The 27,916-nt window shown below is 44.7% G+C and overlaps 1 protein-coding gene across 1 annotated transcript in view; it reads right to left on the bottom strand.

Moving 5' to 3' along the window:
* LOC139645322 (protocadherin-16-like) overlaps positions 1 to 27,916 on the bottom strand; it is a gene marked incomplete at its 5' end in the record, with an annotated part of 74,569 nt that overhangs the window by 6,355 nt on the left and 40,298 nt on the right. Inside the window, 17 exons of the mRNA XM_071521013.1 lie at positions 28 to 141; positions 283 to 602; positions 915 to 988; positions 1,551 to 1,807; positions 2,511 to 2,720; positions 2,915 to 3,040; positions 3,825 to 4,064; positions 6,403 to 6,518; positions 6,775 to 7,070; positions 7,400 to 7,840; positions 10,088 to 10,245; positions 10,555 to 10,651; positions 11,336 to 11,523; positions 11,991 to 13,055; positions 14,309 to 14,545; positions 14,888 to 15,119; positions 16,542 to 16,730. Coding sequence (XP_071377114.1) covers positions 28 to 141; positions 283 to 602; positions 915 to 988; positions 1,551 to 1,807; positions 2,511 to 2,720; positions 2,915 to 3,040; positions 3,825 to 4,064; positions 6,403 to 6,518; positions 6,775 to 7,070; positions 7,400 to 7,840; positions 10,088 to 10,245; positions 10,555 to 10,651; positions 11,336 to 11,523; positions 11,991 to 13,055; positions 14,309 to 14,545; positions 14,888 to 15,119; positions 16,542 to 16,730 — 4,360 coding nt within the window. The remainder of the gene's footprint in view (positions 1 to 27; positions 142 to 282; positions 603 to 914; positions 989 to 1,550; positions 1,808 to 2,510; positions 2,721 to 2,914; positions 3,041 to 3,824; positions 4,065 to 6,402; positions 6,519 to 6,774; positions 7,071 to 7,399; positions 7,841 to 10,087; positions 10,246 to 10,554; positions 10,652 to 11,335; positions 11,524 to 11,990; positions 13,056 to 14,308; positions 14,546 to 14,887; positions 15,120 to 16,541; positions 16,731 to 27,916) is intronic.

The raw sequence follows: 27,916 nt of genomic DNA, 5'->3' as shown, positions 1-27,916 counted from the left end.
CTACTGAGTTTTTGTTGTGAGTCTCACCTGTTGAGGAGCTGATGCTGAAGGCCTGCTTTCTGTTGCCACTGAAGAGGCTATAGCTGATTCCCCTACGAGTGCCATCTGGGTGCTGGGCCTGGGCCTGGGCCACAGCTGTGCCTGTGTTTGGGAAATGGGGCACAGAAAATATTCCTTTATGATCCTAAACTCTGATAGCAGAGGGATCTTCAAAGTGTATAAAGATCCAGAGTAGCTGATATAGTTACTGTAATCTTTATGAATACTGTATTGATGTCAGACCTTTGGCAGCGTTCTCCTGTATGCTGACATCTCTGGCGTTCCGAGAGAAGCGGATGCCGTTGTACTCCACCTCCTTCACGAAGATCACCACCACCCCCTGGGAGGACTGGGCCGGGCTGCCCTGGTCCATGGCCTCCACGATCAGGGTCCTCTGAGTCTGTGTCAGACCGCTCAGCGGCTCGGTGGCCTGGATCTCCCCGGTCAGGGAGTTGATGCTGAAGCCCTTCACCGGGGCGGCGAAACGGTAAAACACAGAACCGTTGGCCCCGAAGTCCTTGTCCTCGGCCCTCATGGTGGCCAGGACGCGCTGGGAGCGGCTGCTGGAGACTTCGATGACCAGCGGGTCCTGGATGAAGAAGGGAGCGTTGTCGTTGACGTCCAGGATGGTGACTGTAACCTGGAAGGGAGGGGACACAGGAGGGAGGGGTTAAGAGCAAATTTTTTTGGGGAACATTTTCTCATCATCCCTAATCAACACCTACCACTCGTTGTCTTTTACCTGAGCAGAAGTGTTTCTGGGTGCAGCGGGTGAAAGGTCAACGGCGAACACCTGGAATCTGTACGACGCCCGTCTCTCCCGGTCAAGAGGTGCTGATATGGTGATGCGCCCGGTGCTCTCATCCACGGTGAACGCTCCGTGTGCCTCTCGGCTCAGGAAGTACAGAACCTTCCCATTCAGGTCCTCATCAGCATCTGTGGCTGTCACCTGGAAACAGACAAAGTATTGGGACATGAGTATTATTTTACACATGAAGACATCAGCTCTAAAATGTGATATCCACAATGTTAAAAAGTGAGTTCTTCTGTTAGAAAATGATTGCTAGCACAAAATAAAAAAAACAAAATAAGGTAGTTTAAAAGATTTGTATGTAACAAGTGAATGGTTGATAGCCGGGGTAACTCTTTACTAGACTGGGTTCTCTGTATTTTAAACAGTTTGAATGATCTAAAAAGGTAATCTTTGCACAACCATGTGTATGTGCCAGGCGCGTCGGAGGAGGTGGATAAAGTCGAATGCGAAGAAATGCGATTTCGTGGAACCGTTATTCTTCAATCATATTAATTTCCTTCCTTTACCAGCTATTCAATATGAATTTCATGATTCAAACTGTTTAAATCTGTAGACTCCCACACACTGTCTTCACTTACAAGTATTTTATTTCAAGACACAATTGTTTCTCTCGTTATTCTTCAAACGTTGTGTTGAAGAATAACGGTTCCACAAAATCGCATTTACTCTCATCATCTCAATTCCCATTCCAGCCTACCTGCAGCACTTGAGATCCCTCTGCAGCATCCTCTGACACATCCACGGAGTAGCTGCTGCTGCTAAAGACGGGGCTGTTGTCATTGACATCCAGCACTCTGACCTCCACTGTGACCGTGGTGCTGAGAGCGGGGCTGCCCCGGTCCGTGGCCACCACCTCCACCTTGTATTCGGCCCTCCGCTCCCGGTCCAGGGCGCGGGAGGTGGACAGGGCTCCTGTGCCGGCCTGCAGCTGGAAGTCTCCGTCAGGGTCCCCAGCTGGGAGGAAGGAGTTTACGGGGCAGAAGTAGAAAAAAAATCCTTAAAAATTCAGTAGACTTCTGTGTGAGATGAAGCTGTGTATGAGTGTGCAGAAAGGAGACGGTCTGTGCATACTCTGCACTTAAGTCAATGAATCTGAATCTGAATGTGCCCCAGATGGAGTGCACTATTTTTGAAACAAGGCAGAACAATGTCTGGAAGAAGCCTGGAGGAGCTGTGTGCAGATTTGATCTTGCATATGGAGGGAACACAGTACAGTCTGCAAGAATGAGTTTAAATGCTGTCTGTGTCAGTTCTCTACTGGGGGACAAATTCCATTTCTGTCAATATAACTTCAGAGATCATCATCCTCTAACAATGCTTCACGCAAGTCTGATGATAGTTGTTAGTGTATGTGCATCAGTCGTAATTATCACAGACTCATATATACATACTCACACTAGGGTTTGACTGCTAAGGGTTTTTGAAGGCCAATACTGATAGTGACATTTTTGGATTGAAGCTGCCGATAGCCAATATTTTGTGCTGATCATTTTTAAATTTTCATGCCAAAAAGGATTCAGTGTTTCTCCCAGAACATGATTATTTTCAGGGTGGTGGAAAAGCCTCTGAAACAGCATTTAGCCCACCATAGGAAACTAAAACTCTCCATTAAAACCCATCCTTATGAAATGCTTGACACACAACAGCTGTTACTTACCAGTGATCCTGTACTCCAGCTCTCCGCTAGAGCCTGAGTCGGGGTCTGTGGCTTTGAGAAAGCAAAGCTCCACAGAGACCTGGTTCTCTGGCACCTCCAGCCCGTAGTAGGGCTTGGCAAAGACTGGGGCGTTGTCATTCTCATCCTGCACCTCCACACGCACCACCGCCTTGGCAAAGTTGGGAGGCAGCCCTCCGTCCCTGGCATAGACTGGGAAGAGATGGGGATTAGTAGGTTGATGGGCCTAAGGGCTACAAAAATGAAAAGTTCTACTATTCGTTGGAATCGACACAAGAAAACGAGAAAGTGATCTACAGGAGGTAATAGGGTAATAAGTGGATATGAGGGTAGAAGGGTTATTATAGGTCAAATATAGCCGTGCAGGACAGTGGATATTGCAGTACCAGTGAGTGTGTAATGGTCCTGTAGTTCTTTGTCCAGTTCCCTGGTGGTGGTGATGACTCCTGTTGCTGGGTTGATGACGAAGCCTTCCTCCGTCACTCCTCCATAGGTCACCTGGCCATTAGAACCTGGATAGAAACACAAAAAAGACACAGATAAAGGCTGTCTGTAAAATGGCTACTCTTTACCTTTGTAGAGACAGCTACACTCACATCAGGAAAGAGTGGTATGCTGTGTTCAGTACATATTACAAATCTGTAAATGAGGCAAAATAATATCCAATGTACAGAAATGAATCCACTAGCAACAGTGTTAACAAAACCCCCATGTTAAAAATATCTGGTTGTGGTTGGCCACTGAAACCACAAATTTTCATTAGCAGATGATCTTGTGGTTTGCTGTGTTGTGACTTGGCTCCTCACCCATTAATTTCTCTCTTGTTCCATTCTCTCACTCTCCTACTTAAATCCGACAGTGAATTGACAGCTGTATGGTAGTTGAGGCACGTTTATAGCAACTGTACCTGTTTACTTTACTAATTCTTCCTGGATTAAATCATAAGAACCTCTCTTGTTCTTTTGATGCTTAGTATAATGTTGACTTCATCTTGGAATAATTCCTACTGGCCAACAGACACAAATGCCTGTCCAGACGTCTGCCTGTGCAGGCTCATAGGGAATCTGCAGACTTTTCTTTCATTTTTTGTGGCATTCATTTTGCTGAAAATCTGTGGAAAATCTGTGAACTCTGTGATGTTTTTCTTTTTTTTTTTTTGCTCTTCCTTAAGTCCTTAAGCCACTATTTGCTGACATGAAAAGGTGTTTTGAAAGTAAATGAATGTAAGGAGTCCATAGACTTGATCCCAGCTCAGCACTATAAACACACCTACTGTATGAACAAAATTAAACTGACCTTGGTCACGGTCAGTGGCGGTGACCGTCAACACCGTGGTTCCTGGTCCTTTGTTTTCCATCACCTGGGTCTCAAACTCGGCCCACTGGAACACCGGAGCTTCGTCGTTCACATCGATCACCTGAACGCACAACACCTGAGAGGTGGAAAGCTGGGGTATCCCATGATCCTCTGCTACAATAGTCAGATTGAAGACTTCCTGCTCTTCCCGGTCTAGGGCTTTGAGGATGGAGAGAGAGCCTACGAGAGAGAAAAGGATTTGATGAGCAATGGATGGGAACCTTCCACAAAAATGTTGACTTTACTGTCTTTTGCTTTCCTCATGGCTTACTCCACTTAAATCTCCATTTTCATTTTGGAATCTTTGGGTCTGGAAGTGTGTGTGTGTGTGTGTGTGTGTGTGTGTGTTTAGGTTGTTTTTGTGAACATGCAATTTTGTGTACCTGAGAAAGAAGCGGTATTTATATGCCTAGAGGGCCAGTAAAAACAAAACCATTACGGCTTTGCTTTATGAGAGTTTCCACAATAAGAGCGAGCCCACAGTTAGTTCACGCCAGCTATTCAATTCTGGCTCTTTGAACACGCCTCGAGATTTAATGTGGATCGTACATCTGCATATATATTGCAGCGCTTTATCACTGTACATGTTTGAATGGGCGGTAAATGCAAAGCACATATGAGCTCCAAGAACCCCCCTCCCTTGACACACACACAACACACACACACCCATCCCCCCCAGAGAACAGAGAATCCTAAGTACAAATTGAAACTATATGGTTGCCAACTCAAATCAACCTATAACCTTCCCCAAAATTAGGTTATATAGTTTTTTTCTTTTCTCTGTAAAACATCATCATTTGTTAGCCTCTAAATCTGTAAGGCGTGTGTGTGTGTGTGTGTGTGTGTGTGTGTGTGTGTGTGTGTGTGTGTGTGTGTGTGTGCGTGTACGTGTGTGTGTTCCATGTAAATCAGGCTAGTTCAGAGATACAATCTGTGAATCAGACCACCACTCCTCAGTCTCTGGCTTTAGTTACTCTCTTACCTTTTCTTTCTACACCCCGCACCCCTGTCATCACCCCAACTACAAGGAGAGGGTCAGCCAAAGTGAGTGAAAATATGAAATGTGTGTGTATGTGTTTGTACTGTTCACAGCAGTGTACTAGTTTAGCTGGCATGCAGTGCCTGAGAGAGGTGTGTAATTTATAAAGGCCCCAGCATGCCAAACACACACATCCATCCACCGTGCGGCTGCACCGCGGAGGAGAGGCTCTGATGTTTCTGTGAGGCTGGCTGTTTGGATACCTATCACTGATGGTAGCTCCTATGTTTCAGTCAAAATGCAGACTGATGCAAATCCTGTCACTATTTCATCATCCTCTGCAAGCAGTATAGCATTGTAGATATCTACTCTATCACTGTTGTCGGGTGAAATCCTCGTATCTATGATGTCAACTTTTCAGGAGCTAAAAAATAAAGGCTTCTTCTAAGCTTGACCACTATGTTTTTGAGGTTTCATCAACCCAAGAGTAGACTAGTATTTTATAAACCCATAGCAGCATGTAGTCCTTCAATTGAAGTTAAATCATGAAAATCACTAAAATTGGACTTACAACCCGACAGTGACAATATGATAACAGTGCTGTTAATAAAAATACCAAAGCAGGGGTAAAGTGAAACAACTGAAATTTCATATTGGCAGAGCAGACATATAATTACTATTTGGTTACTATTAGTAATACATTCTGACTAATAATAACCCTCCACATTAGCCAGCGGTTTGCTAATGTCTTACCAATACAATGCTAATATGCTATTACAGCTATGCAACTGTTGGCCCTACCATTGCTGCACTAAGCTTATCACCACATAGACTGTGAGACAAACCAGAAGTGAAATATCAACCCTTGTTAATTCACCAGGCACTTGACAGTAATGAAGTAAAGAGTTTCTTCCATCTGGAAGCTGCATTAAGTGTCTGTCTTATGGCTCTTAATCCCATCTCAGCCAGAGCCGTGCACGCCCACAACACCCAGCGCTCATGATGGAGAACTTACACATTCACATACACATATATAAGATATCAAAGGCCGTCCACGTCCCCAGCCCAAATAAAGATTGGTTCCCATGAACAAATCCGTCAAGAAAAGAACACCAAAGCATCATTCAAGCGAAATATTGCTCTAAGGAATTGAAAGATCATCTAGTAAAGAAGGTTATGAGGGTTATGAGTGTTTTAGCAGTTGAGACCCTGTAGGCAGAGCACTTCAGTGGGTAATTATGGTCTTCTGGAAAGTTCTGCTAGTCCAAGGGGCTTCTATGGGTGGGATGCTGATTATCTATCAATCATGAAACCCCACGGAAAAGCGCCTCATACTAAATCTCCCATTGTGTTAAATCAATCAATGCAGGATTGTAAACGTGAGAAACGATGTGGTAAATTTCACCCCAATTATCCCTTGATAGAGTGTAAATTGTATATTTATGGGAAATCCCCAGTCTCCGTGGAGCCTATGATATTATAACATTGTAACATATATAGATATTTTTAGATGTTGTGTGTCACCCAAAGGAGTCTTACCAGTGTTGGGGTTGAGGCTGAAGCGACCGGCGCTGTTGCCTGCCTGGATTCTGTACGCCACTCGACCGTTCTCTCCTTCATCTTCATCCCGGGCCATCACGTACAAAATCACAAAGCTGTCCACACAGATATAAACACGATGTCAGATGGCAACAAACAAAACAAGCACTTGCTAATTTTGAAGCTCGGCGTGATGAAAACACATTAATTTGATTCATTTTAAACAGGCTCCCTAAATGCTCTAAATTTGCAGGCTGATGAACGCCATTAAAGCAGCAAGTGAGATGTGTGAAAAGTGCTTTGTTCTTCATGGAGCTCTAGACAGACAAAAACAGAGCCAGAGACAAGCCTGCAGTCGGACATGTCACCCACCCGACTGGCTGGTCCTCCATGACGCTGACCGCAGACGGAGAGCTGAAGACCGGAGCGTTGTCATTCTCATCTGTCACAAACACTCGGGCGGTGACAGAACCCCAGCGCCGCTGGGACGGGTCCAAGGCCTGGTCTGTAGCCCGCACCACCAGGTACAGGGAGGGCGTGGCCTCGTGGTCTAACTCCTGTCCCAGGGTCAGGACCCCAGTGAGGGGGTCAAGGGTCAGGAAGTCAGGCGAGTCAGGCCAGTGGTGCTCGATGGAGTAATGCAGCTCACTGTTGGGTCCGCTGCCATCCTGTGAAAAGGAAAAACAGATTAGTCTGAATTAGATGGTCACTTGTCCCTGCTCATTCAAAAAAATTAGATCAGGCATGGAAAAACATTTAAAATGGTATCTTGCATTATATGAATCAATACATTATTTTATTCTAATTATTAATTATTGAATCAGAAATGTGCATTTTACTGTAATCAAACTTTTTCTGATGTAAAATGGGTCTCTTGTAAAGTTAAATGAGCTTCGGTTTAATGCGTTTGGTCACAAATATACACACTGCTAACCAGTTTCAGCCATTGGTTAACATTATAAATCATTTTCAGCAGAGAATAATTCCTGTTTCTAACCTGATCCAAGGCCTGGAAGGTGTAGATCGAAGCCCCAGGCTCTGTGTTCTCCGGGATCACGATGGTAACGGGGTCTTCGGTGAACTGGGGGGTGTGGTCGTTGCTGTCCTGCACGTTGATGTCCAGCTGCACCAGGTGGCTGCTGGGAAACGCCCGGGAGAAATCCGACACCTCAATGTGGAGCGTGTACCTCGAGCCCTTCTCGTAGTCCAGCTCCCGCACCAGATACACGTCTCCCTTTAGACGATCCACCATGAAAGTCCCGTCCCGGTCCGTCCCGCCCACCACCAGGTAGGTCACCTGGCCGTCCAGTAAAGTGGATTCATGCTGGTCATGTGGGCAGACGGAGCCAATGATGGAGCCTGGTGGCGCCCCTTCCACGGTGTTCAGGGTCATGGAGAGCACGTTGGGCTTGGGGTTGGACTTGGAGGAGCTGAGAACCTGGTGGAAGGGAAACAGTCAGATCAGGGCCAGATAGTTTCCAATAATTTCCCTTTGTTATAACTTGCTCGGAGTATAACATGCATGTGTTTGACCTCATCAGGACATCTCAGATAGCGTCACGCAAGTTTTCAATTACAGAATAAGTACATTTAATTGACCTAAGCAGAGCGAAACAAACCATGAAAGCATTTGAAAACACTATTATTTCAACCAGGTTTGCAGCAATGTGTCAAGGCCAATAAGCAGTGTTGTACTGTATATGTTACTGTATCTGATTTCCTTTGGTACTTATACAGAAAATGTAACTACATGGCTCTTGATCTCGCCCATCCCTAAACATAGCCTTGGGTTGTAGTCTGTTTCTGTTTTGTTGTTATTACTATAATAACCCTCATAGGGCATTCTCATTGCGCATGAAGACAGATCATGTACATTCCTTCCAGTAAATGTCTTGACACTGTAGCATTTTGGCATCGAGATGAGAGTCAGGACTTGTGACCTGCGACAAAATAATGATGGCCGCGCAAAGAGGAAAAACTGTAAATATTCCAGTTCAAATAATGCAGCGCAATAACTGCAAAGCCTTCACACGCTACAGTCCGGTCAGATGGGAAACAAATGTACGCTTGGGGGGCTTTTCGGCACTCCTCTCCACAACAGCCTCGGGGTTCGCCATTGTTCTAGCACCGACGGATCAAAGAGCAGGCAAAGACAGCAAACATAAGCAGACTTCAACACGCTTCAGCTTGATCGTCACATGCACACACGCTCTTTCATGCAGGCAGCATTGCAAGTATCCACCCATGCACACACACACAAACACATCATCCCTCATAGTCTGTCATGCAGATCTGTTACTATTAATCACATCTTTCCAATGGCTTTATCAAACATGAATGGGAAGGGTAAACGCAGAGGAGGAAGGAAGTGATTTGGATAATTAGGATTAAGGCGTAGTAAAGCTTCATCCTCCAGCTGACAGGACTACAGGTGGAAGGAGTCCCGATAATGTTGTAGATCAGTGTTGCAATAAATGTACATCCCAGTTCTTCATTTTAAATATGATAGTTCACCAAACTGTGTCAGTAACTCCGGCAGAAAAGACACCCGACTGTTGGTATTTTCCCTTGTTCCTCACATTTCCCCCATGCGTGTTTGTGGTGTATAACTGCACCCCTGTGTTTGATTTTACCCACAGCTATGTGAAATGTTATCTCAAAATCATTATCTGGAAATGTTATCTCATGAGTGTGTTTGAATGTGTCATTACAGTGTGTGTGTGTGTGTGTGTGTGTGTGTGTGTCTCATTGTGTCTGGGGGAGTGCGTGTGTGTATCACGCTGCCTGCTACCGTACAGTGGTGTATTCCCTTTCTCTCCGTGCGATCAGAGAGATTCGATGCAGCTGGCTCTCATCAAATCTCATCTGGGAACATTTGATTCCAAGGTGCCTGTTTCCCCTCTGTCTAATCTCAGTGTCGCACAAGCAGGGCGCAGGCGAAATCTAAGGCAAGCACTCCCAACTGTAATTAGCATCATTTTCCTTTCTGAAATCAAATCACGAATAAAACACTAAGCTCAAAGCTCCGCAGTCAAAGCACGACACCACCCTTCGCTGGCTAAATGCCTCTGTGGCAGGCCGTGCGCGCTTTTTCCCCCTTTTGTTTCCTGTCGTTGAATTCCTGATATTGTGTGTTGATATGTAGGATTGACCCTCCTGCAGAAAGTCCAGAACAATAACTCAGTCCAGACCAGCTCCCTCCTGCAGCTCAGGGTTTCTCACCTTGGGTTTGGGTTACCCCACTCACCTCTGAAGCAGGAAACACACACTAGATTGGATAGATGCTTTTGTTTTTACAGGCACAGATTCAGTTTCTCTCCCTCTCATTTTTTAGCCTCCTTTTCCAACTTCATCTACAGTTATACTGTTCGCTTTGTGCGCGGTTTGAGGAAATTACTCGGGAGACTGAGAACTCGAAGCGAGGAATGCATAAGGACTGAGGTAATATCTAGATATGACAGTTTCGGTTTCTGGGCAGCTGGTTGGCCTCCCTGTCCATTTGCCTGAAACCTAGGGAATGTGTCAGAGTAGAAAGCAACAAAAATACATAAGAAGTGTATGTGTGTTTGTAAGAGATGATGTGAATAGATGCAGCATGATCAGGATTTTATATGTGTACATGTTTGCGTTTGTGTGTGGCTGGAGGGGACAGGGATACGAATATGTACACATTATGTAAGTATACCTGTATGCGTAGCTGGCAGGTGGAGCTGAGGCCCGGCGCTCCATGGTCAGCGGCTGTCACAGTGAAGCTGTACTCCGCTCTCTCCGCCCATCTCAGAGGGGAAGAGGTTCGCAGCTCGCCGCTGGTCGGGTTCAGGGAGAAACGCTCCGCTCTGGAGCCTTCGGAGCACAAACCGGACACAGGGATCAGCTCAATGTTATGATGAGATAAGACAATAGGATGAAACTTTATTGATCCCCGTGGGGAAATTAGGGCGTTGCAGCAGAAAAGGTAATAAAAGACAATAGGCAATGAAGGCAATAAAACAGTAAAAACAATAAGAATAGTAATAATAAAGCAATAAAAGCAATAAAACAGAATTTAACGATTGTGGGGTCATGTAAACGTATGACAATTTCAACACTATGGCAGGTAAGTAGATCAGTCGATAGAAATGTAACTGTGAGATGATTTACAATGAGACTCACCTGATAAAGAGTAGTAGACGGTGCCGTTCTCTCCCTCATCGGGGTCTTTAGCTGTGACTGTCCCCAGGACTGTACCAGACTGAAGCCCCTCCATCACCTACAATGGAAGAGAGAACATCATTCATATTCATGTTTTTCTTATGCATACAGTACCTCCTATTCCATTTTCTAGATATCGTCTTATCTTTCTCATTCACTTTCCATGTCCTTGATCCTTTCTTTCCTTAGGGTTAGGAGGGAAACAAACTGAGAACTGTTGGTGACCGGTGCATAGGATAAGACTTGGTAGCCTACAAAACTGGAAAACAATCTTTCACAAATTGTCACTTACTTTTCAAACATTTCATGGAGAAAAAACATACAAAGTCAGCCATTTGGCCAGGCAGGTCACAAAACATATCACTGCTGTCATGTGAATACCGTGTAACACCAATTTTCATGTTTTAACTTCAATTGAAGCAATACATTTCTCTATGGGTTGGGGAAACTCTACGACCCCTTGGTTTTTAGGAAACCCTTTCAAACCCCACTGGATAAACCAAAAATTACTTGGTGGTCAATGGGAAACCAAGGCTGTTTTTCTTAGCTCCTGAAAAGCTGACATTTTGGAGAGACAAGGTTTTCACCTGACAGCAGCAATATGTTTTTTCCTCAATTAAATGTTTTAATTGTAAGTGAGAGACAGATCTTTACACTCCCTTCATCATTCTTCATCTTGTTACATTTCTCAAAGCACCTGCTCTTTACCCCCACTCTCTCTCTCATCTCCCTTCATTCTCACCGTTATGAGCAGCTCCCTGTCCGGCTGGGCGTGGCTGAAGCTGGGGGCGTTGTCGTTCTCGTCCAGCACAGTGATGTGGGCGGTGCCGGTGGCGCTGCGGGGTGGCGTGCCCCCGTCCTGCACCACCACAACCACCTGATAGCTGGACTGCTGCTCTCTGTCCAGGGCCAGGCGGGTGCTGATCTCACCTGAAGACAAAGAAAAAACATGAATTCCTCAAACGCTGCCTTAAAACTGTATCATACTGGTATTTGTGCTGGTTGGAAAGTAGTTACTGTGTTTACTAACTACATTTCATACAGTGCAATACTATTACAACACAACTCACTGATATTTTAAGTCCCCATGAAATGAACTCCCATTACTTCTGGTATCTTTAATGGTAAACTCATGCTGCTCTAGTAGGAGTAAATAGAAATTCCAACCAATAAAACCATCACAGATTTTTGAACAATCCCGCCCCTCCGCCCCTCCCATTAAATAAATCTGCCTTACTCTCCCTGACTGATATTAAATTGGTTTAGACTTTTGAATGATCCCTCACTCCATTATGTCCCGCCCCAACATCCTGTTTCAACAGGAAATACATCAAATCAAGGAAGTAAACATTGCCTTCTCAAATCCCAGTGAAAAAGTGAATGTTGTTTCTCCTCACCGGTCTGTGAGTTGATCTGGAAGTGCCTGTCAGTGTGCAGCAGTCTGTAGGTGAGGCGAGCGTTGAGTCCTGCGTCTCTGTCCGTAGCGGACACCCTGCCGAAACCTGTCCCAGCCAGCAGGTTCTCTCTGACGGCCAGGAACACCCTCTCCTGGCTCAGTCTGGGGGAATTGTCGTTCTCATCGGTCACCGTCACCCTCACCGTGGCGCTGCCGGTCCTGCCAGCCCCCCCGAGGCCTGAGGTGGCCAGGACAGTCAGCAGGAACATGTCCTTGGCCTCACGGTCCAGAGAGCTGCGCACAAACAGCCAGCCGCTGTCCGGCATGATGCCGAACCCGGCAGCGTCGCCGTCGGGCCGCAGCCGGTACGACACGGGGGAGGAGGAAGAGGAAGACGAGGAGGAGCCTCCGCCGTTCCCAGCAGCCTCTCTGTTGAGAGCTCGGACCTGGAGGAAACGCGTGTTGAGCGGCGTGTTCTCCCGCAGCTCCACTCGGTAGGTCAGGGTGTCGAAGTTGGGGCCTTGTGCGTCCTGCGCCTGGATGTGCACCACGAGGGTGAAGGTGGAGCTCAGCTGTGGCGCCCCGCCATCTTTCGCAATCACCTGAAGGTCATAGCGAGGGACGCTTTCGTAAGACAGACTCCCAATCAGACGCACTTCCCCGCTGCCCCGGTCAACGCCGAACGTCCTCTGGCCACTGCTGCCCGCCGCCCCGGCAGAGACCAGGTCGAAGCTGAGCTGACCGTTATGACCCGAGTCCCGGTCGGTGGCCTGGATGCGGTAGATAACGGTCCCCATTTTGGTGATCTCGGGTAAAAGGAGGGACTCCGAGGAGGAGGGCAGGAAGGTGGGGGCGTTGTCGTTGACGTCTGAGACGGTGAGGCGAACTCGACTGGTCCCGTAGGCCGGAGGGGAACCGTAGCGTGCCTGGATCTCCAGGTCCAGACTGGAGCAAGTCTCGTGGTCCAGAGGAAGGGCGGTGCGGATGGTACCAGAAGCACTGTCCACTGTGAAGTAACCGTCTGGGTCTCCAGACGAGATGGAGTAGAAGATATCCTTAGACACGCCTGGAGGGAAGAGAGAGAGTATGAGAAGAGTGAGAAAAAGACCAAGACACGGAGAGAAAGAGTTTGCACATACAGTATACTGTGTTGTGCCAATAGAACTGATGATTCTCCATTCTTCGTCAGGTAAGTGCATTCAAAATACATAAAAAATCACATCAGACCCATCAGTTCATATCTCATTCAAGTGTTATCAAGAGCTGGATTCACAGAAAGATACACAGACAGATGAGAGCGCTTCTGTCCACTGCACCACTTCACTCTTGACTCCCACTCAGAATCGCAGCCCATCCAAATCCATTTCTCCGTCATTAATACTGTGGGAAAATAAATGTCTGGCCAGAGTGAAAATAATCCCTGGTAAAGCCCGCGCTGTGTGATGGATGTGATTTCCTAATGGAGTGTGTGCTCCTGTTGCTTGTCTATTTGTACAACTGCTCGAGTGAGAGGTAAGGCATCGTACACTCTCCACTCCATTAAGGTAACATGGAAGTGGTCAGGAATGCATTTTCTGTCCCGGGACTTCTGTTCTTCTGTGCAGTTCTGCCTTGTCAGGTAAGTCATGTAGAATAGGCTTGCGTTGGCAAAGCATATGAAACAGAAAAAAATAAGCCTGAAGTTACCAAAGACGGAATGAACACAGCAGGGTTATTATAGTTTTTGATTACTTTTTCTTTTTTTTTTTTTTTATAGTTTTACATTTTTTATTTCAATTTCACTTTTGTTTTAGTTATTTTTTAGTGTGGATTTGGGAGTTTTATTTTATTTTATTTATTTATTTTTTCTTTTTTATAAGTGTTTAATTAAATGTATTTATTTTTTTCTACTTGTACTATTTTTGATAGGGGTGGTATCATGATAGAAGTTCAGAACAGATGTTTTGTTTATGTTTCCAACAGGTATTGTGTAATACAAACAATAAATCTGGAATTATTTAAAAAATGTATTTACATGATTTTAGTATTCAGTAAAAATAGCCAAATATTCTCAGCCCAAAATGCATTATCTTTTGTACTGTGGACATAAAGGAAAATATGAAAACTAAAACATTTCACATTTTTATTTTATTTTAGAGTAGTATTTTAGCTAGTTTTCATTTTTCACAGTCTCTAATGTTTTTTAACACCTAGTTTTCATCTTTCAGCTTTAGTTTTAGTGTACGATAATAACCATGAAACACAGACATACAGTACAATACTTCTTGTTTCTCAGAGTGAAAGTCTTCGGCAGGACACTGAGACCGAACACTTCCTCACCTGTCTTGGCAGCGGCGCGCACCACTCCCACAGCCGTGCCTCTGAGAACGTCCTCGGACACGGTGAAGTAGTACTGCGCCTGTTCGAACACGGGAGGCGCCACCGAGCCTCCCACCACGCTCACGTTCACCCTGGCGTTGACCGGCGCCGTCAGACCTCCGCCGTCCTCGGCTGATATCACCATGGAGATCACCGTGTTGGCTTTACCGTGGAGCGAGCGGGAGAGAGAGATCACACCTGCAGAGGAAGAAAGTGGGAGAGAAGAAGATGATGACTAAGTTAACCTTTTCCCTTGTTCCTCTATTAAAAACACTTTCTACACAAGCACATTCCTATTCTTTGTTTAACTAAACTAAACTAAACTAAGCTAATAACAACTAATAACACACAAACACATCTATATCTGTACAGTATGTGTATCAGTACATACACATGCACACATATGTTATATATGTGTATATAACATATACACGTATACAAGTATACTTATATATTTACAAGTATACTGTATATACACATGGACACACACACACTACCGCACACACATACACACACACACACATACACATACACACGTACCAGTGTCCTTGTTGAGGGTGAAGAAAGCGGAGCCTCCACCAGGTACGGTGCGGTAAGTCACCCTGCCGTTTTCCCCAGAGTCAGGGTCGTTGGCCGTTACCTTGACGACGGAGGTTCCCGGGGCGCTGTGGGTGCTGAGGCTGACTGTGTAGAGGACGGGGTAGAAAGCGGGACGGTTGTCATTGATGTCCACCACCGACACCCTGACACCGACCACCGAGCTCAGACCGCCCTGGAAAAGAAATTAACACAAACATTTGAATTAGATTTGATTCAAAATACATTAGATGAAAACATTATGTGAACAGTGTATATGTAGTAACATGAGTGTGCACCTACGCATAATTTAACTGACTAGTTTATTGAGATAGAGGGAGGCAAGGCGAAGGAATAAGGATGATTATTTTCATTATGGCTCGTCCTCCCTTCCTGCACTGTATATCCCTGAAGACGGCATCCAAATTCGTTTTCTATCCCTCAGTGACAGGCAATAGTACAGGACTTTCATGCTATGAAACTGTGACATTGATTTATGTCACACTGTAAAGATGAAGCGGCTTGAAGGAAGGCAAAAAGAAGAGTTCTCTGCTGAAGATCCATGAAATATGGAGCCAATCAGGAGTCGTACGCATTTATCAGTGAGGGGAATAGTTTGCACTCATTACACTGTATTTTCAGGCCTAGTTTTACGAGACCATTAATAACAGAGCAAGTCGAGACGAAGGGAACAGACACCAGCTGGATGGAGCCGGGGATGGGATGGGGTGGGGGTGGGGGTGGGGGTGGGACAGAGGATATACTGTTGGGGGTGGGTTGTGTATTATAAAAGTGAATTAAAATCAACCTTTAGCCAAAAAGGGGAAACTCACACACACAAAAGATTGAGAAAAGGAGGAGGAGATCAAAACATGAATAATACTAATACTACAAATACTATATACTGTATATATATACACATTTTGTAACAACAATATGGTTATGTATTCTGAGTTGTCTGTAATATAACCAAACGGTCTTGGGTCTTGGGAATTAATGTTATATTGCACCATATGTACAGTTCCAGTACCTCTTCCAGTGCATCCAATGTGATTAAGTGATACTTTAAGTGTGTATGGGTCTATGGGGAAGGCAGGCTCCTAGAATTGAGGGTGCGTAAATGTGGATTGTTAAATGGTCAAGTATGGCATCATATTTAACTTAAATGGTAACTTAAATGGACTGTTTAAATGGATCTGTTTTCCTACTTCTTTAACTTTCTCTCCCCACTCCCCCCCGTCTCTTTTCCTCTGATTGCTTTGCCATGCCATTGCTGTTTCCCTTTTGCTTTTTGAAGACACTGGGTAAGGGACAGGATGCTGTCATCTTAAAGATGTCCTGAGTGTGTCTTTCATCAGATTTATTTGAGTTCAGCTGCACACATCTTTAATTTGTCGTGGTTGCTGTCATTCTGACGGATAAAGAGCGTCAACACTGAGCAGGCCAAGCTTTTTGTCAACACAAATCAGCTGCTTCAATTATGGTCAGCTTTGATCAATCAAAACATGCAAAGGTTAAGGGTTGATTTGTCAGATAGAATGAAAAGGTTAGAAACATCACAACTACTAATCAATTATATTGTTTGTGAAGTCATAGTTTAAGGTAAATCTGTTCGTACTCCATCGGTGGCGGTGACAGAGAGGTCAAAGTTGTCTGATCCTTCATCCCGGTCCAGAGCAGAGCTGGTACACAGCCGGCCGGTCTCCTTGTCTATGGTGAACTGGGTCGGCACCGAGGCTCCAGAACCCGAACCCAGGGTGTAGGATATGGCACCAAACGAACCGCGGTCCTCATCTGTGGCCGACACCTGAAGAAACAGAGACACGTAGTATGAGACGTACGGTCCAGTGGCGCCTAACAGCCCAAGAGACAGAATGGTTTCAAAGGAGTCACACCTACACAAACCAAGCGGGTCAAGAAGTCTGTATGAAGGAAAACCTACATCATATATGAGCTTAGGGCCTTCTGGTATCACCATAACATCCATAAGACGGTCCCATACTTCTGCACTTGTCCAAATATCACACGCCATAACACCACTTGTTATGATTTCCAGAGTGCTATAAACTGAGTGTCTGTGAGAGTAATTCACTTTTTATAGATCACAGATATCCATGATCAGTAAAAAAAAAAACCTCTCTGTGGTGTGTGTGAAAAACTGGCAAAGACACAGGAGGGGCTGCGTAACCATGGATACAGGAAGAGAGAACTGACAGGTAACCTTTACAGAAAGACAGTGAAGTAATAAAAAGAAGGTCATGATGGAAGAGGGAGAGGGGGGGGTAGAAAAATATAGAGTAAGGACAAGATGCAACAGATAGAGGAGAGGAGAGGACAGGAGAGGAAAGGAGAGGAGAGGAGAGGAGTGGAGTGGAGGAAGTGTTGACGGGTTGTGAGTTAGGTTCAGGGGTCAGGAGAGGCATGCTGATGGATGTTGGAAGGTCAAGTCAGAACTGGCTTTTAACTGGCATTTAAATAAGACACAGACTGTCAAACTGTGACAGTGCCACTCACCCAGTGGAGAAGGCATGCATACACACACACACACACACACACACACACACACACACACACTCTCTCTCTCTCTCTCTGTCTCTCTCTCACACACACACACACACACACACACACTGAGTGAGCCATGTGAAAAACCTCAGTCATGGTTCTGACATTAATCCTTACTCCATTTCTCTCTACAAAGGATTTCAAACTGTTTATATAAAGTCACACAACGGGCAGAGGTCCTGACCTAACCTTTGACCTATTTTGTCTCATTTCTATCTAACATCCTCCTTGCATTGCACATGCGTGCACACACACACACACACACACACACTCACACACACATAAATATACACTGTATGCTCCGACTAAATCTATTAAAATAGTCCAAATCCCATAATACAACAAAGATTTCCTTGCAAAACACAAAGAGGAAATGTCCTCTGAGCTCTGGGGCTCCTGCCTCTGACTGAAGTTTTACACTGTCCCATAACATTGTTTGGTGGCGTTTATGGTGGTTGTTAAAAGTAGCATTCTCTCTCAGATCTTGAAGCCTTGAAGCCCAGCCAAGATCCAGGAGACCTCATGACATCACTGCCTCACCGTCAAGCGGCCTCTTCCCAGAAGGCAACAGTTGACTCAGATCTCTAAAGAGTTGGATTACCTAGTATTTCTGATTTTAAACTGTTCTTTTTTTGAGGATACATTTATTTTCCTGTAAAACATGTTGCCATACATTGGAGTGAAATTCAGTTTTACTGTGAATATTGTAAATGTCCTAATGGAGGGAGGATAATATACTGCACATGCAACTTGATTTTTATTCTCTTTTTGTGCATTTTAATTCTTTAGTTATTCTCTTCTATTATACACTTTATCGATTTGTATTTGTTTTTTATTTATCTTACCCTGTATTTCTTATCTAATGTCTTACCTACATTGTATAAAGCACTTTGAATTGCCTTTGTGTACGAAAGTGCTATATAAATAAACTTGCCTTGCACAGCGTGAGTGTGAGAAAGAGGTCAAATTATGATTACATGGGGGCAGCTGTAGCCTAGAGGTTGGATGCAGCAGGTTTGTGACTAGGCTTGCAAAAAAGGTGGATGAAAGTGAATACGTAATGCTCTCCCCACTATCAACAACTACTGTCGAGGTTCCCTTGAACAAGGCACTGAACCCCAAACTGCTCCAGTAGAGCCAACAGTAGAAACTATGGTTGTGCTAAGCAGCTCCCAGGTGTGAATGTGTGTAACTGTATGAATGTGAAGCAGGGTGTTGCTGGAAAAAAGCAAGCATGTGCAGTTGACTTTAGGTTAAAAGGTCTAGGTTAAAATATAAAAAAAAAGGTAAAAGGTAAAGTAAGGTAAGAGGTAAAAGAAGTGTGTCTTGTGTCTGGTCTTATTGTATAATGATTTCATCACACAGCTGAATCCTACATCTGACCTCGGCCTGGCTCTAAACCCCACAGAGCCTGGGACCACCGTAGGAGACATCCGGCAATCCGGCAACGACCTTCCTTCCGTCCCTCCGACACATGTCTTCAACATTAGGCTTACCTCTCTCCTGCGCTTCCTACTGCCTATATAACAGACTGTAACACTACCACCTTGCCTCATACTGTTGCTCCTAAAGGATATTAAAACACGGTAATATTATAAATCCTCCTTTAGGGTTTTGCGTCGCCCTATTACCATGGCTAGACTGTTGTGGTATTTTTGGGGTTATACCTCTTCCTTTGGTCAGTGTTTACTGTTGGGGATTTTAGATCATCGCTGGGACTTCCTATGCAGTGCAGCATTGAGGGTAAGACTATCTTTGGGATCTAGGCTTATATCTGGGTGTTCCTCATATCTTTCTGGCTGTTGTGATGGATTAGCCACCTGTGGTGAGAAGGACTGGACAAATACTCACATGCACACACACACACACACACACACACACACACACACACACACACACACACTGATGACCCCATCCTTTTCACTAAATCTAATTAAGGAGTTTTAAACAGCCATGACTGCCCACCTGGTGGAAGGGGTGATTTCATCGTCACCTCCATTTTTACCCCAGAAAATCTGTCCATTCGCACAACAAAGAGGGATAGGGTGTCCTACTCTGGATAAGGCAGTAAAGGGGACACGACTAGAAAGAAAGGAAGAAAGAAAGAAAGAAAGAAAGACTGAAAGAAAGAAAGAAAGAAAGAAAGAGAAAAAGAAAGGCAGGACTACTGAAAGGTGCTAAAGTGAATCACTGGACATGGTTGGGTTGGACATGGGGTACATGAGTACCACTTGCAAGTATAAGGCAAAATCTGTGAATGGGGTACTAGAACTGAGACTGGGAACAAGAAGCAGAGCAGCACATCGATTCTCCACACACTGTAAAATTTAAAAACCCTCTGCAGTATGGTATGGATTCCTTATGCTGGAAAAAAAAAATGCACGACAAACACAAGGTTGCACTAAGAAAACCTCTATGCAAACACACTTTTATAGTAACTTAGGGAGCAATAAAATAAAAGATGTAATGATTTGGGTGTTTGCTGCAACACACTAAATACAGTACAGCGGTTATGTGGTTCCAGTCTTGAGATGCTGAGACAGAAAAAATAAACAGAGGGAGAGAGATTGGAGGGAGGGGGGGCAGAAATAGACAAAAATAGACAGAGAGACAAAAAGACTAGAATACATGTCACTGACTATTCTCAAAGCCAACGCCAGTTCAAGGTGCAAGCAGTAGCAGCAAGCCTCTAGAAAAGACAGGAGCCCATAAGGATCAACTCTGTCATCAGCACATTTTCATCCTGTCAATCCATCTGACAGCACTGCATCCAATGCTAACACCACATGGTCCGGTAGCTTGCATCAAATTTTACTGACTCAGCTTGTTACTGTATTCCGCATCTGCTTTGCTTATCCAAACTGTCACAATGAAAAACAAAAATGTACAGTTTGAGTGCTGATAAGGTAATCTAATAAACACACACACACATTAAGAGTTCTGCAGGTCAGATGAGAGCGTCTGCCAGGCAGGAATTCCTCCCCCGTCTGAGCCTATTCTCTGATCCCTGACCGGCCCAGACTGCCTCCGCCACACACAACCATTCATCATCATACTCTCCTGAGGTATCCCGCAATGATAAACACACAAGTACATAGCAACACAAACACAGACGGCAGCCCATACCTTTCAGCATCTAAATCTCTCCTGCGCTACAGTCAACCGCGTAGTTTATGCTTGCATAGCACTCGTCACCATGATATTTGCGGGTATACGCCATGTGGATCTTTCATACTTAAGCAGGGTTTTTGTTCTTGATGGATCATTAATGGGGTGTATTGTGGGGTGGCAGGGTGGTGTAGTGGTTAGAGAGGCTGCCCCATAACTGAAAAGTCACAGGTTTGGATCCCCTCAACAGCCATGTGTTTTGTTGAAGTGGCTCTGGAGCAAGATACTGAACCTCCTTACTCACTGTAAGTTGCTTTGGGGAATGCTGCGTTCATATGATATTGGATTTATCGCTAATGCGAGCCGCCGACTGGGAAAAAACATTAATGTCCTAGTGGTAATTACAAGTAGGACATGTGGGAATATTTTGTGGGATCCGTTACTTCCCACTTGGTGTTACAAATTGCGGAAGTGTATCAATAAGGGCAGTAAACATAGCAGGGAACTACAAGGTAATAAAAATCAAAATTATTGGTTATATCATACTATAAAGCAAGGAATCTCTGTCTGTATGTGTGTCCCTTCGCATATCTCGAGAACCGTTTGTCCGATCTACTTCGCACTTGGCGGGTGTATTGCTGGGGACCCAAGGACGTGCAGTGTCAGATTGGACACACAACACGTTCAATATTAATAAACTTTGAATAAACAAGCGAACAGCGCTCTGTGCAGCAGCGGGTCTCAAAGCAAGTGACTGGAAGTGCAGTGTCGAGTGTGAAGCTGTTTGGACGAGCGGTTCTCGAGAAAGCTGCATGCAGCAATACCGGAGGCCAAGCAATCGGCCCGTTCCGAACAGGCATGTTTTGAACGGGCACTGCACTAGTTTACACTAATAAAATCAACCCTACTTAGGAAAAGCTTGTAGTATCTGCTGCAGTTCGTTTATCGTTGATTTTAAATGCATAAATTAAACATTTTCGGATGTTCCAATGAATTAAACTTAAACCGAAAGAAGATACCATCCCGTTCTTCCACTTCTTCCGATATGATGTGAAGGCGACTCAAGACTCAGCTAAATGCCTTGAATGTTAATGATATCTGACCAATCAGACCTTGCATTTGCACTTGCCAACCACCTGCATGTTCAGATCCACCAGCTGTGTAGTTTCATTTTAAAGTACTTTTTAGGTACGTTGCCTTTCTGCCAGCATTTCACAGCCTTAATCGACGGAATAAAATCATGATGCATCAAAAATCATGATGCATCAAAACATAAACTGGCTTCAGAACGTGGTGCTGCAGTGGAGCATCTGCAAACCATCCCGACTTACTGTACGACAAAAGTAAATTCATCCAGCATACTTACAGCTGTTAAAGATTTTTATACGATAACTTGATTTACACATTGCGCAGTTCATTGACGGACTATATATCTGTTGAAAGACGCAACCAAAGTCTCACACAGCACATGTCAGCCTGGTAAGGACCATGTGAAAAACAGCCAGGAAGAGCGTGCCGAGTATCGGATTCAGCCAGCGCTCGGGCCCGGAGCTTTCTGTCCGTGGAGAGCCATTCATCGCTGGCCGGGACAGTAGAGGAGTGATCCCTCACTGGAGCATTAGCAAAGAACCAGACCTCATCACTCATCTGCCTTGCTCCTCCTCGCGTCTGCACATAATCTCTCTCTGTCTTTTTCTTCTTGGTCTTTCTCTTTCTCGTATACGCTGTCTGTCGCTCTCCTTCTCTCTCCCCTCTGTCTCTGCAGATAGGGTGGATCGCTCTCCGAGGGTCCACTTAGACCTCTGACGCACACCCCGTCATCAGCGCTGTGCAACTCAACACTCACACACATCATCCAGAGTCATCTTTCAGTGGTATATAATGCTACGGATGAGGGGGTGGGGGTGGGGGGTGGCGTCCTGTCTGGGATGTGGTGCAGATTAACAAGCAGTGTCTAGTGATCATGATCGGGCAACATCTAGCCCAAAACCTCGCCCAAACCTCACCTCTACTCTCCCAACCCTCTCCCAAGAGGGACAGGAGGTGTATGACATCAGCAGACTGTTATTCCAGCTCTTACTTTTTTTTCCTTTCTCAATCCCTGTTTACTCCTTACCCCTTTTCTTCATTTTCATCCACCCAGGCCGTCCCTCTCTGCTCCTCTCTCATTCAACCATACGCCTTGCTTTTTTTTCCCTTTAATCTCTCACAACTCCTCTCCTTCTCCTCTCCTCTCCTCTCCTCTGCTCTCCTCTCCTCTCCTCCTGTCCTCTCTATTCTTTTCTCCTCCAGATGTGGGCGCTGGTCCAGATGGATCCTGCTGTCCTCTGCAGTTTGTCTCTGTAAAACATCAGTTAGTGTCAGAGTGAGAGTCCGCTGCTCTCTGCTTCTCAGCCCCAGCTGCAGCTCTCTGCTCTGGACTTTTATAGCTTCTCGTGCCATGAGAGAGAGAGAGATGGGGGGAGAGAGAGAGAGAGAGAGAGAGAGAGAGAGAGAGAGAGAGAGAGATTCTATAGGCTTTCATGGATAAATCCCGTAAAACGTAGAGTTGTCCCAATCTAATCTGTTCTTCCTCTGACTGGTGCCAGGCCTGACTGCACTGTCTATAAAGCAATCATCATCTCAAATGTTAGAAGGCCAAGAAGAGGCCTAACATTAATGCAAATGCAGTTCCACTATATGCATGATTGAAGCAATAGCAGTAACAAAACAGAACGCGACGGACTGGAGTTTGTGAACTGAATGCCTGAATGTTGGGTAAAAGTTATTTAAATAGAACTGAAATAAGAATCCAGGGTTAACGGCAATAACTAACAATAAAGTAAAACCCTGTCGGAGAGCACTAAAACATTCCTTTAATTCTCTTACTTCTTTCCCTCTGACACATTCCTTTGCTCTCTAGTGAGCTACATTCCTCGCATTAGGGATTCTCAAGTCTCAATCAATTTCTGCCTCTCTGTTGCCAATGGGCTGAGGCACTGTGGGTACAATTAAGATATATGGCAGGGAAGGAGAGAGGAGAGAGGAAGGTGGGAGGGGGGGGGGGGGGGGGGGGGTATTTTGGCAAAGGAACAAAAGGCAGGGCTAATGATAACATGAGGCCTTGAAATGGAAGCGAGGACCAAGGGCTTCATCTCACTTCTCATTCAATCTCCATTCCTCCCTTGACCTCCCCCTTTTCTTTTTCAGTCTCTCCCCTCTTTTCTATCCTCTCCTTCTATCCGCTCTTTCTTTCAGCACCCTATTACGGGCAAGTGCTTGTTGTCTTTCATGTGGAGTTCGCAGCTGGAAATGATTAGGAACATCAAACCGCGGAGGGGAAGAGAAGGGGAGGGAGGTGAAAGAGACGGAGGGAGAGAGATTGACTTCTATATTTGGAAGAAACAACGCTAATATCGTTAATGAACATAATAAGGGAGAGTCACCAAAACTTTCTCTCTCTGACTCTCTCTCACGCATGAACACACACTCATGGGTGCATGCACACACACAAACACGTACACACACTCGCACGCAAACACAAACACACTGATACACACTTGTAGATGCTGCACTATCAAAGCCATAGAGTAAACTGTAGAGTTATTGCTCGGCCGGTGGAGTTTAACATGTGGACATGTGGTGTGTGTTAGGAAGTTTATCTTTGGGCTACATCTGATGTCAAAGGACTCGAGGCCTGGTTTACCCATGTTAGTTTAACGACACGCTGTCACTCCCTTCTCCTGCTTGCACTCAAGGATTAGCAAGGAACAAAATGATGGGCCTCAGTAGGAATCTGATACTCTGAATTATGCCGTTGGACTGTCACTCATCAGGGAAACTTGCCTTGCCAGTGCCACAACAATTTCCGTGGCAATGTGAAAATAGGACAGTGGTAAGAGTGTGTATTTTTTCCTGTCTTTGAAATAAAACTAAACATAATTAAGCAATGGTGCCATAGCAACATAACCTACAGTATACACTACCAGTCAAAAGTTTGGACACACACATTTTTCTTTATTTTTGACTATTTTTCACATTTTAGAATAATAATAAAGACATCAAAACTTGCCTTGATGGAAAGGCAAAGGCTTTGGAAAGAAATTCATACATAGGCATCAACTTCATTATTTATATTTAGCTAAAAACACATTTCGTGTATGTACTGTCACCATTAACTATAGATCAAGAATGAGCTGTCATCTCCTTTGTCCCTCAGCTGAAAAGAGGTACAGAGAGGAGAAGGGGTAGACTGTGAATGGAGGTTAAGACTAAGGTCAGAGGGAGATAAAAAGCTAGTTATAGGGATGGATGGAAGGATGGATAGAGGACTAGAGCAGCACAATGAGGGATGACATCACCTAACTGGGCCCTGAAGAGCGATAAGAGGCGCTAGGGATTTAGATGGTAGTGATCCTATCTTGTGCAAAGCCCCGCAATGTGGCAACTCTTAACCCATGTGCACGCTCGTGTGTTGCCCCCCCCTTTAAAGATCCTTTTCAAAGTGAACCCTGCAGAGAATAGAGCCCTCTGACTGACAGGTGGCCTAATCAGCGCCGAAATCAGCCCTATTTTTACTTACTGTTAAATATTTATAGCCGTTTAAACCCTGTCTCTCTGTCTGCGTCTGCCTCTCACCGCGGCAGCCACCTCCGAGACTCGACAGCAGCTGCGAGCAACAGATCTGCATATCTGTGAAGTACCGGGGATTTGCGCGGCGCTCTCTGCTAACAGGGAAGCTAATGAGGAACTTGAGGTCAGGTGTCAAAGGCGAGGGGTCGAGTGTGTACGTCCGCCACCTACAGAGACAAATAAAAACTGTCGCTGTATATTCACAGTTACGGCGATTTTTTTGTTTAGATGTTTATATGGTGTAAAGTTAATATCTGCAACCTCTGCGTGTGATAGAGGCAATCTGGTCTGCATCAAGACTCTTCGAATACAAACATCAACGCAGGATCAGAGTTGCTTCTTACAACATAATTGAGGAAATCACCACAGCGCCCTTGTAAGTGATCCTTGGTCAGCAATCAAACGCAGACATTTGTGAGCTTAATGAGGCCCAACGCTGGCATACACTGCTGACGAACAGCGCAACAATTCTGTTTTATGCATTCTGAAAATAGTAAAAACTGCAGATAGCAAACTAGTCGGGGTAAAGGCTGAGCTGAGAACAAAATACATGAGAGAAAAGCCTTCTTTGAGTCCACCAGCGGCTTTGATTTACAGAGTGAGGTCCATAATATGAAGTGAGCGCTGATTATCACTCATTGTCTTCCAGTTGTAATTTAGCTTCACGGATGAAGGGAAAACAGTAATTAAGGAGTGACAGAGTACAAAGGGAGTCTGTGGAGTCAGACCTAAAGACAGTGGACTGTTGTCTGAGACCGAGCTGTCGGGTTTGGGGATGACAGGATGGATGAGAGGATGAATGATGGGCAGAGCGACGGGCCCCCATGGCTGCCTCCGCAACGGCACTCTGGGTAATTTCAGATGCTGTGACACCGAGCTAAAACGGCAGCCGCATGCTTTTAGGACGGTGCGTCTGTGTTTCAGCCCCAGGATTTCTCCCAGTTTGGGCGCAGGCCTGTTTGTGTGTATATATAAGTTTGGGCATTTTAGCGGTTTATCCAATAAAAACATGACAAAGAGACAGAAAGAGTGTGGAATCTGTTTTGCTTTTTTGCCTCCTCCCCTCCCGAGAGGTTTTACTGGGATGCCACAGGATTTTATTTTCTCTTTGACGAGTGTGTGGGACTCTCAGACTACTGTTAGACTATATCATTGCAAGTGGGCACTTGGAATTTGAGGGTTTGCATCTTGTTGATGGTTATTGTTCCTAATTCGTATTTTATGTTCAAAGCATGTCTGCATGGGATGAGACAGACGGGGAGAAAGGGAAGAGGATGAGAGGCTAGAAAATGGTTCATAATAATAAACAATTATAAACTTCATAATTTACTATGGGTTTTGTGGGAATTGATAATTGTTAGCGGATGTTGTGTTATGACCAGTGTTGGGAATAACGCGTTACAAACGCGTTACTGTAATTCCACTACTTTTGGCAGTAACTAGTAATGTAACTAATTACTTTTTCAAATTAAATAGCGCAATTATAATTACTGAAATTTAAATGGGCTTGTTACTTGTTACTGGATTACGGTATCCGGTTTATGATCATCACTTGCGGTGGCGCAAGTGAAGCAATGTTAATGTGTTGAATCCCAAAGCATTTGGCAATAAATTGGTACGGCTGATGCCGGTTTTCTCTACTTGTTTGTCTAATCCAGAGAGTCTGATGATCACAGCGCTTCCCACAGCAGGGATTGTAGGATAGCGTTCACTTGTAATTGTTACCGGCCCGGGTTAAACTGGCCCGGGTGGGCGGAGTCAGCACTTATATTAAAACGGGCTATGCCGCGGCGTGCATAACAAGTGCAGCAGTATATATTGATAGGCAAATTATCGTATGACATCATCTGGCGACTTCTAGTGACTTTCTGAGCAGCCAATAGCTACTTTCCTTGGAAAAGAGTTAGCAACACTGCTACCGGTCTGGTAACTTAGCCTACACAGTGTACTAATGCTTGATTTGAAGGCCTGTCGAGACTACAATAAATACGCCTATCAAAACATATCTATTGTGTTTTATTGTTCCACTACTTACTTTTCATCATAGTGATAATGGGTACAATGATAGATAAAATTTGACAGTTGTCTTGTCCCACACTGTGCCACAGCAACACTAAAATATATAGCTATGTGTAATAAGAGAATTGAAGCAGACATTTAAAAGTAACGCAAAAGATACTTTCCCTAGTAACTAATTACTTTTATTATGCAGTAATTGGTAAAGTAATTCAATTACTTTTTGAGATAAGTAACTAGTAACTGTAACTAATTACTAATTTTCAGTAACTTGCCCAACACTGGTTATGACACCCAAAAACTATGTTGTTCGTGCGTGTGTGTCTCTCTGTGTGTGTTATTTGGGCAGACACAGAAAGTAGTTCTGATTATGGGTATTGATTAGTCCATCTGGGAGAGGAGGGCACAGAAAAAAGAGATCAATAGATCTGATTTCAACTATCTGTCATAAAGACAGCTGTTGAGACGCAGCTGAAGGACTAAGCAAAGTCAATGTCGACTTCCGCGACAGAATCCTCATTAAAATATTCTGCATAAGATTCTGTCATCAGCCAAATGTTGCATTGGCTTAAAACTTTTAACTGGATGTAAATCGGGTATTTTCTGATGAGAATGCCATCTGTCATCTCCATGTTTACATTCTCTGGGCGAGTTTTTCTGATAAAGCTGCTGTTTGCCAGTCTTAACATGCAGCGG

This window comes from Centroberyx affinis, unplaced genomic scaffold, assembly GCF_046629955.1.
Source record: "Centroberyx affinis isolate AG114_WGS23_722 - 3 ecotype Tasmania unplaced genomic scaffold, CSIRO-AGI_Caff_v1 ptg000844l_1, whole genome shotgun sequence".
NCBI lineage: Eukaryota > Metazoa > Chordata > Actinopteri > Beryciformes > Berycidae > Centroberyx > Centroberyx affinis.
The sequence above is the reverse complement of the archived record's forward strand: the minus strand, read 5'-3'. Positions and strand labels throughout refer to the sequence as shown.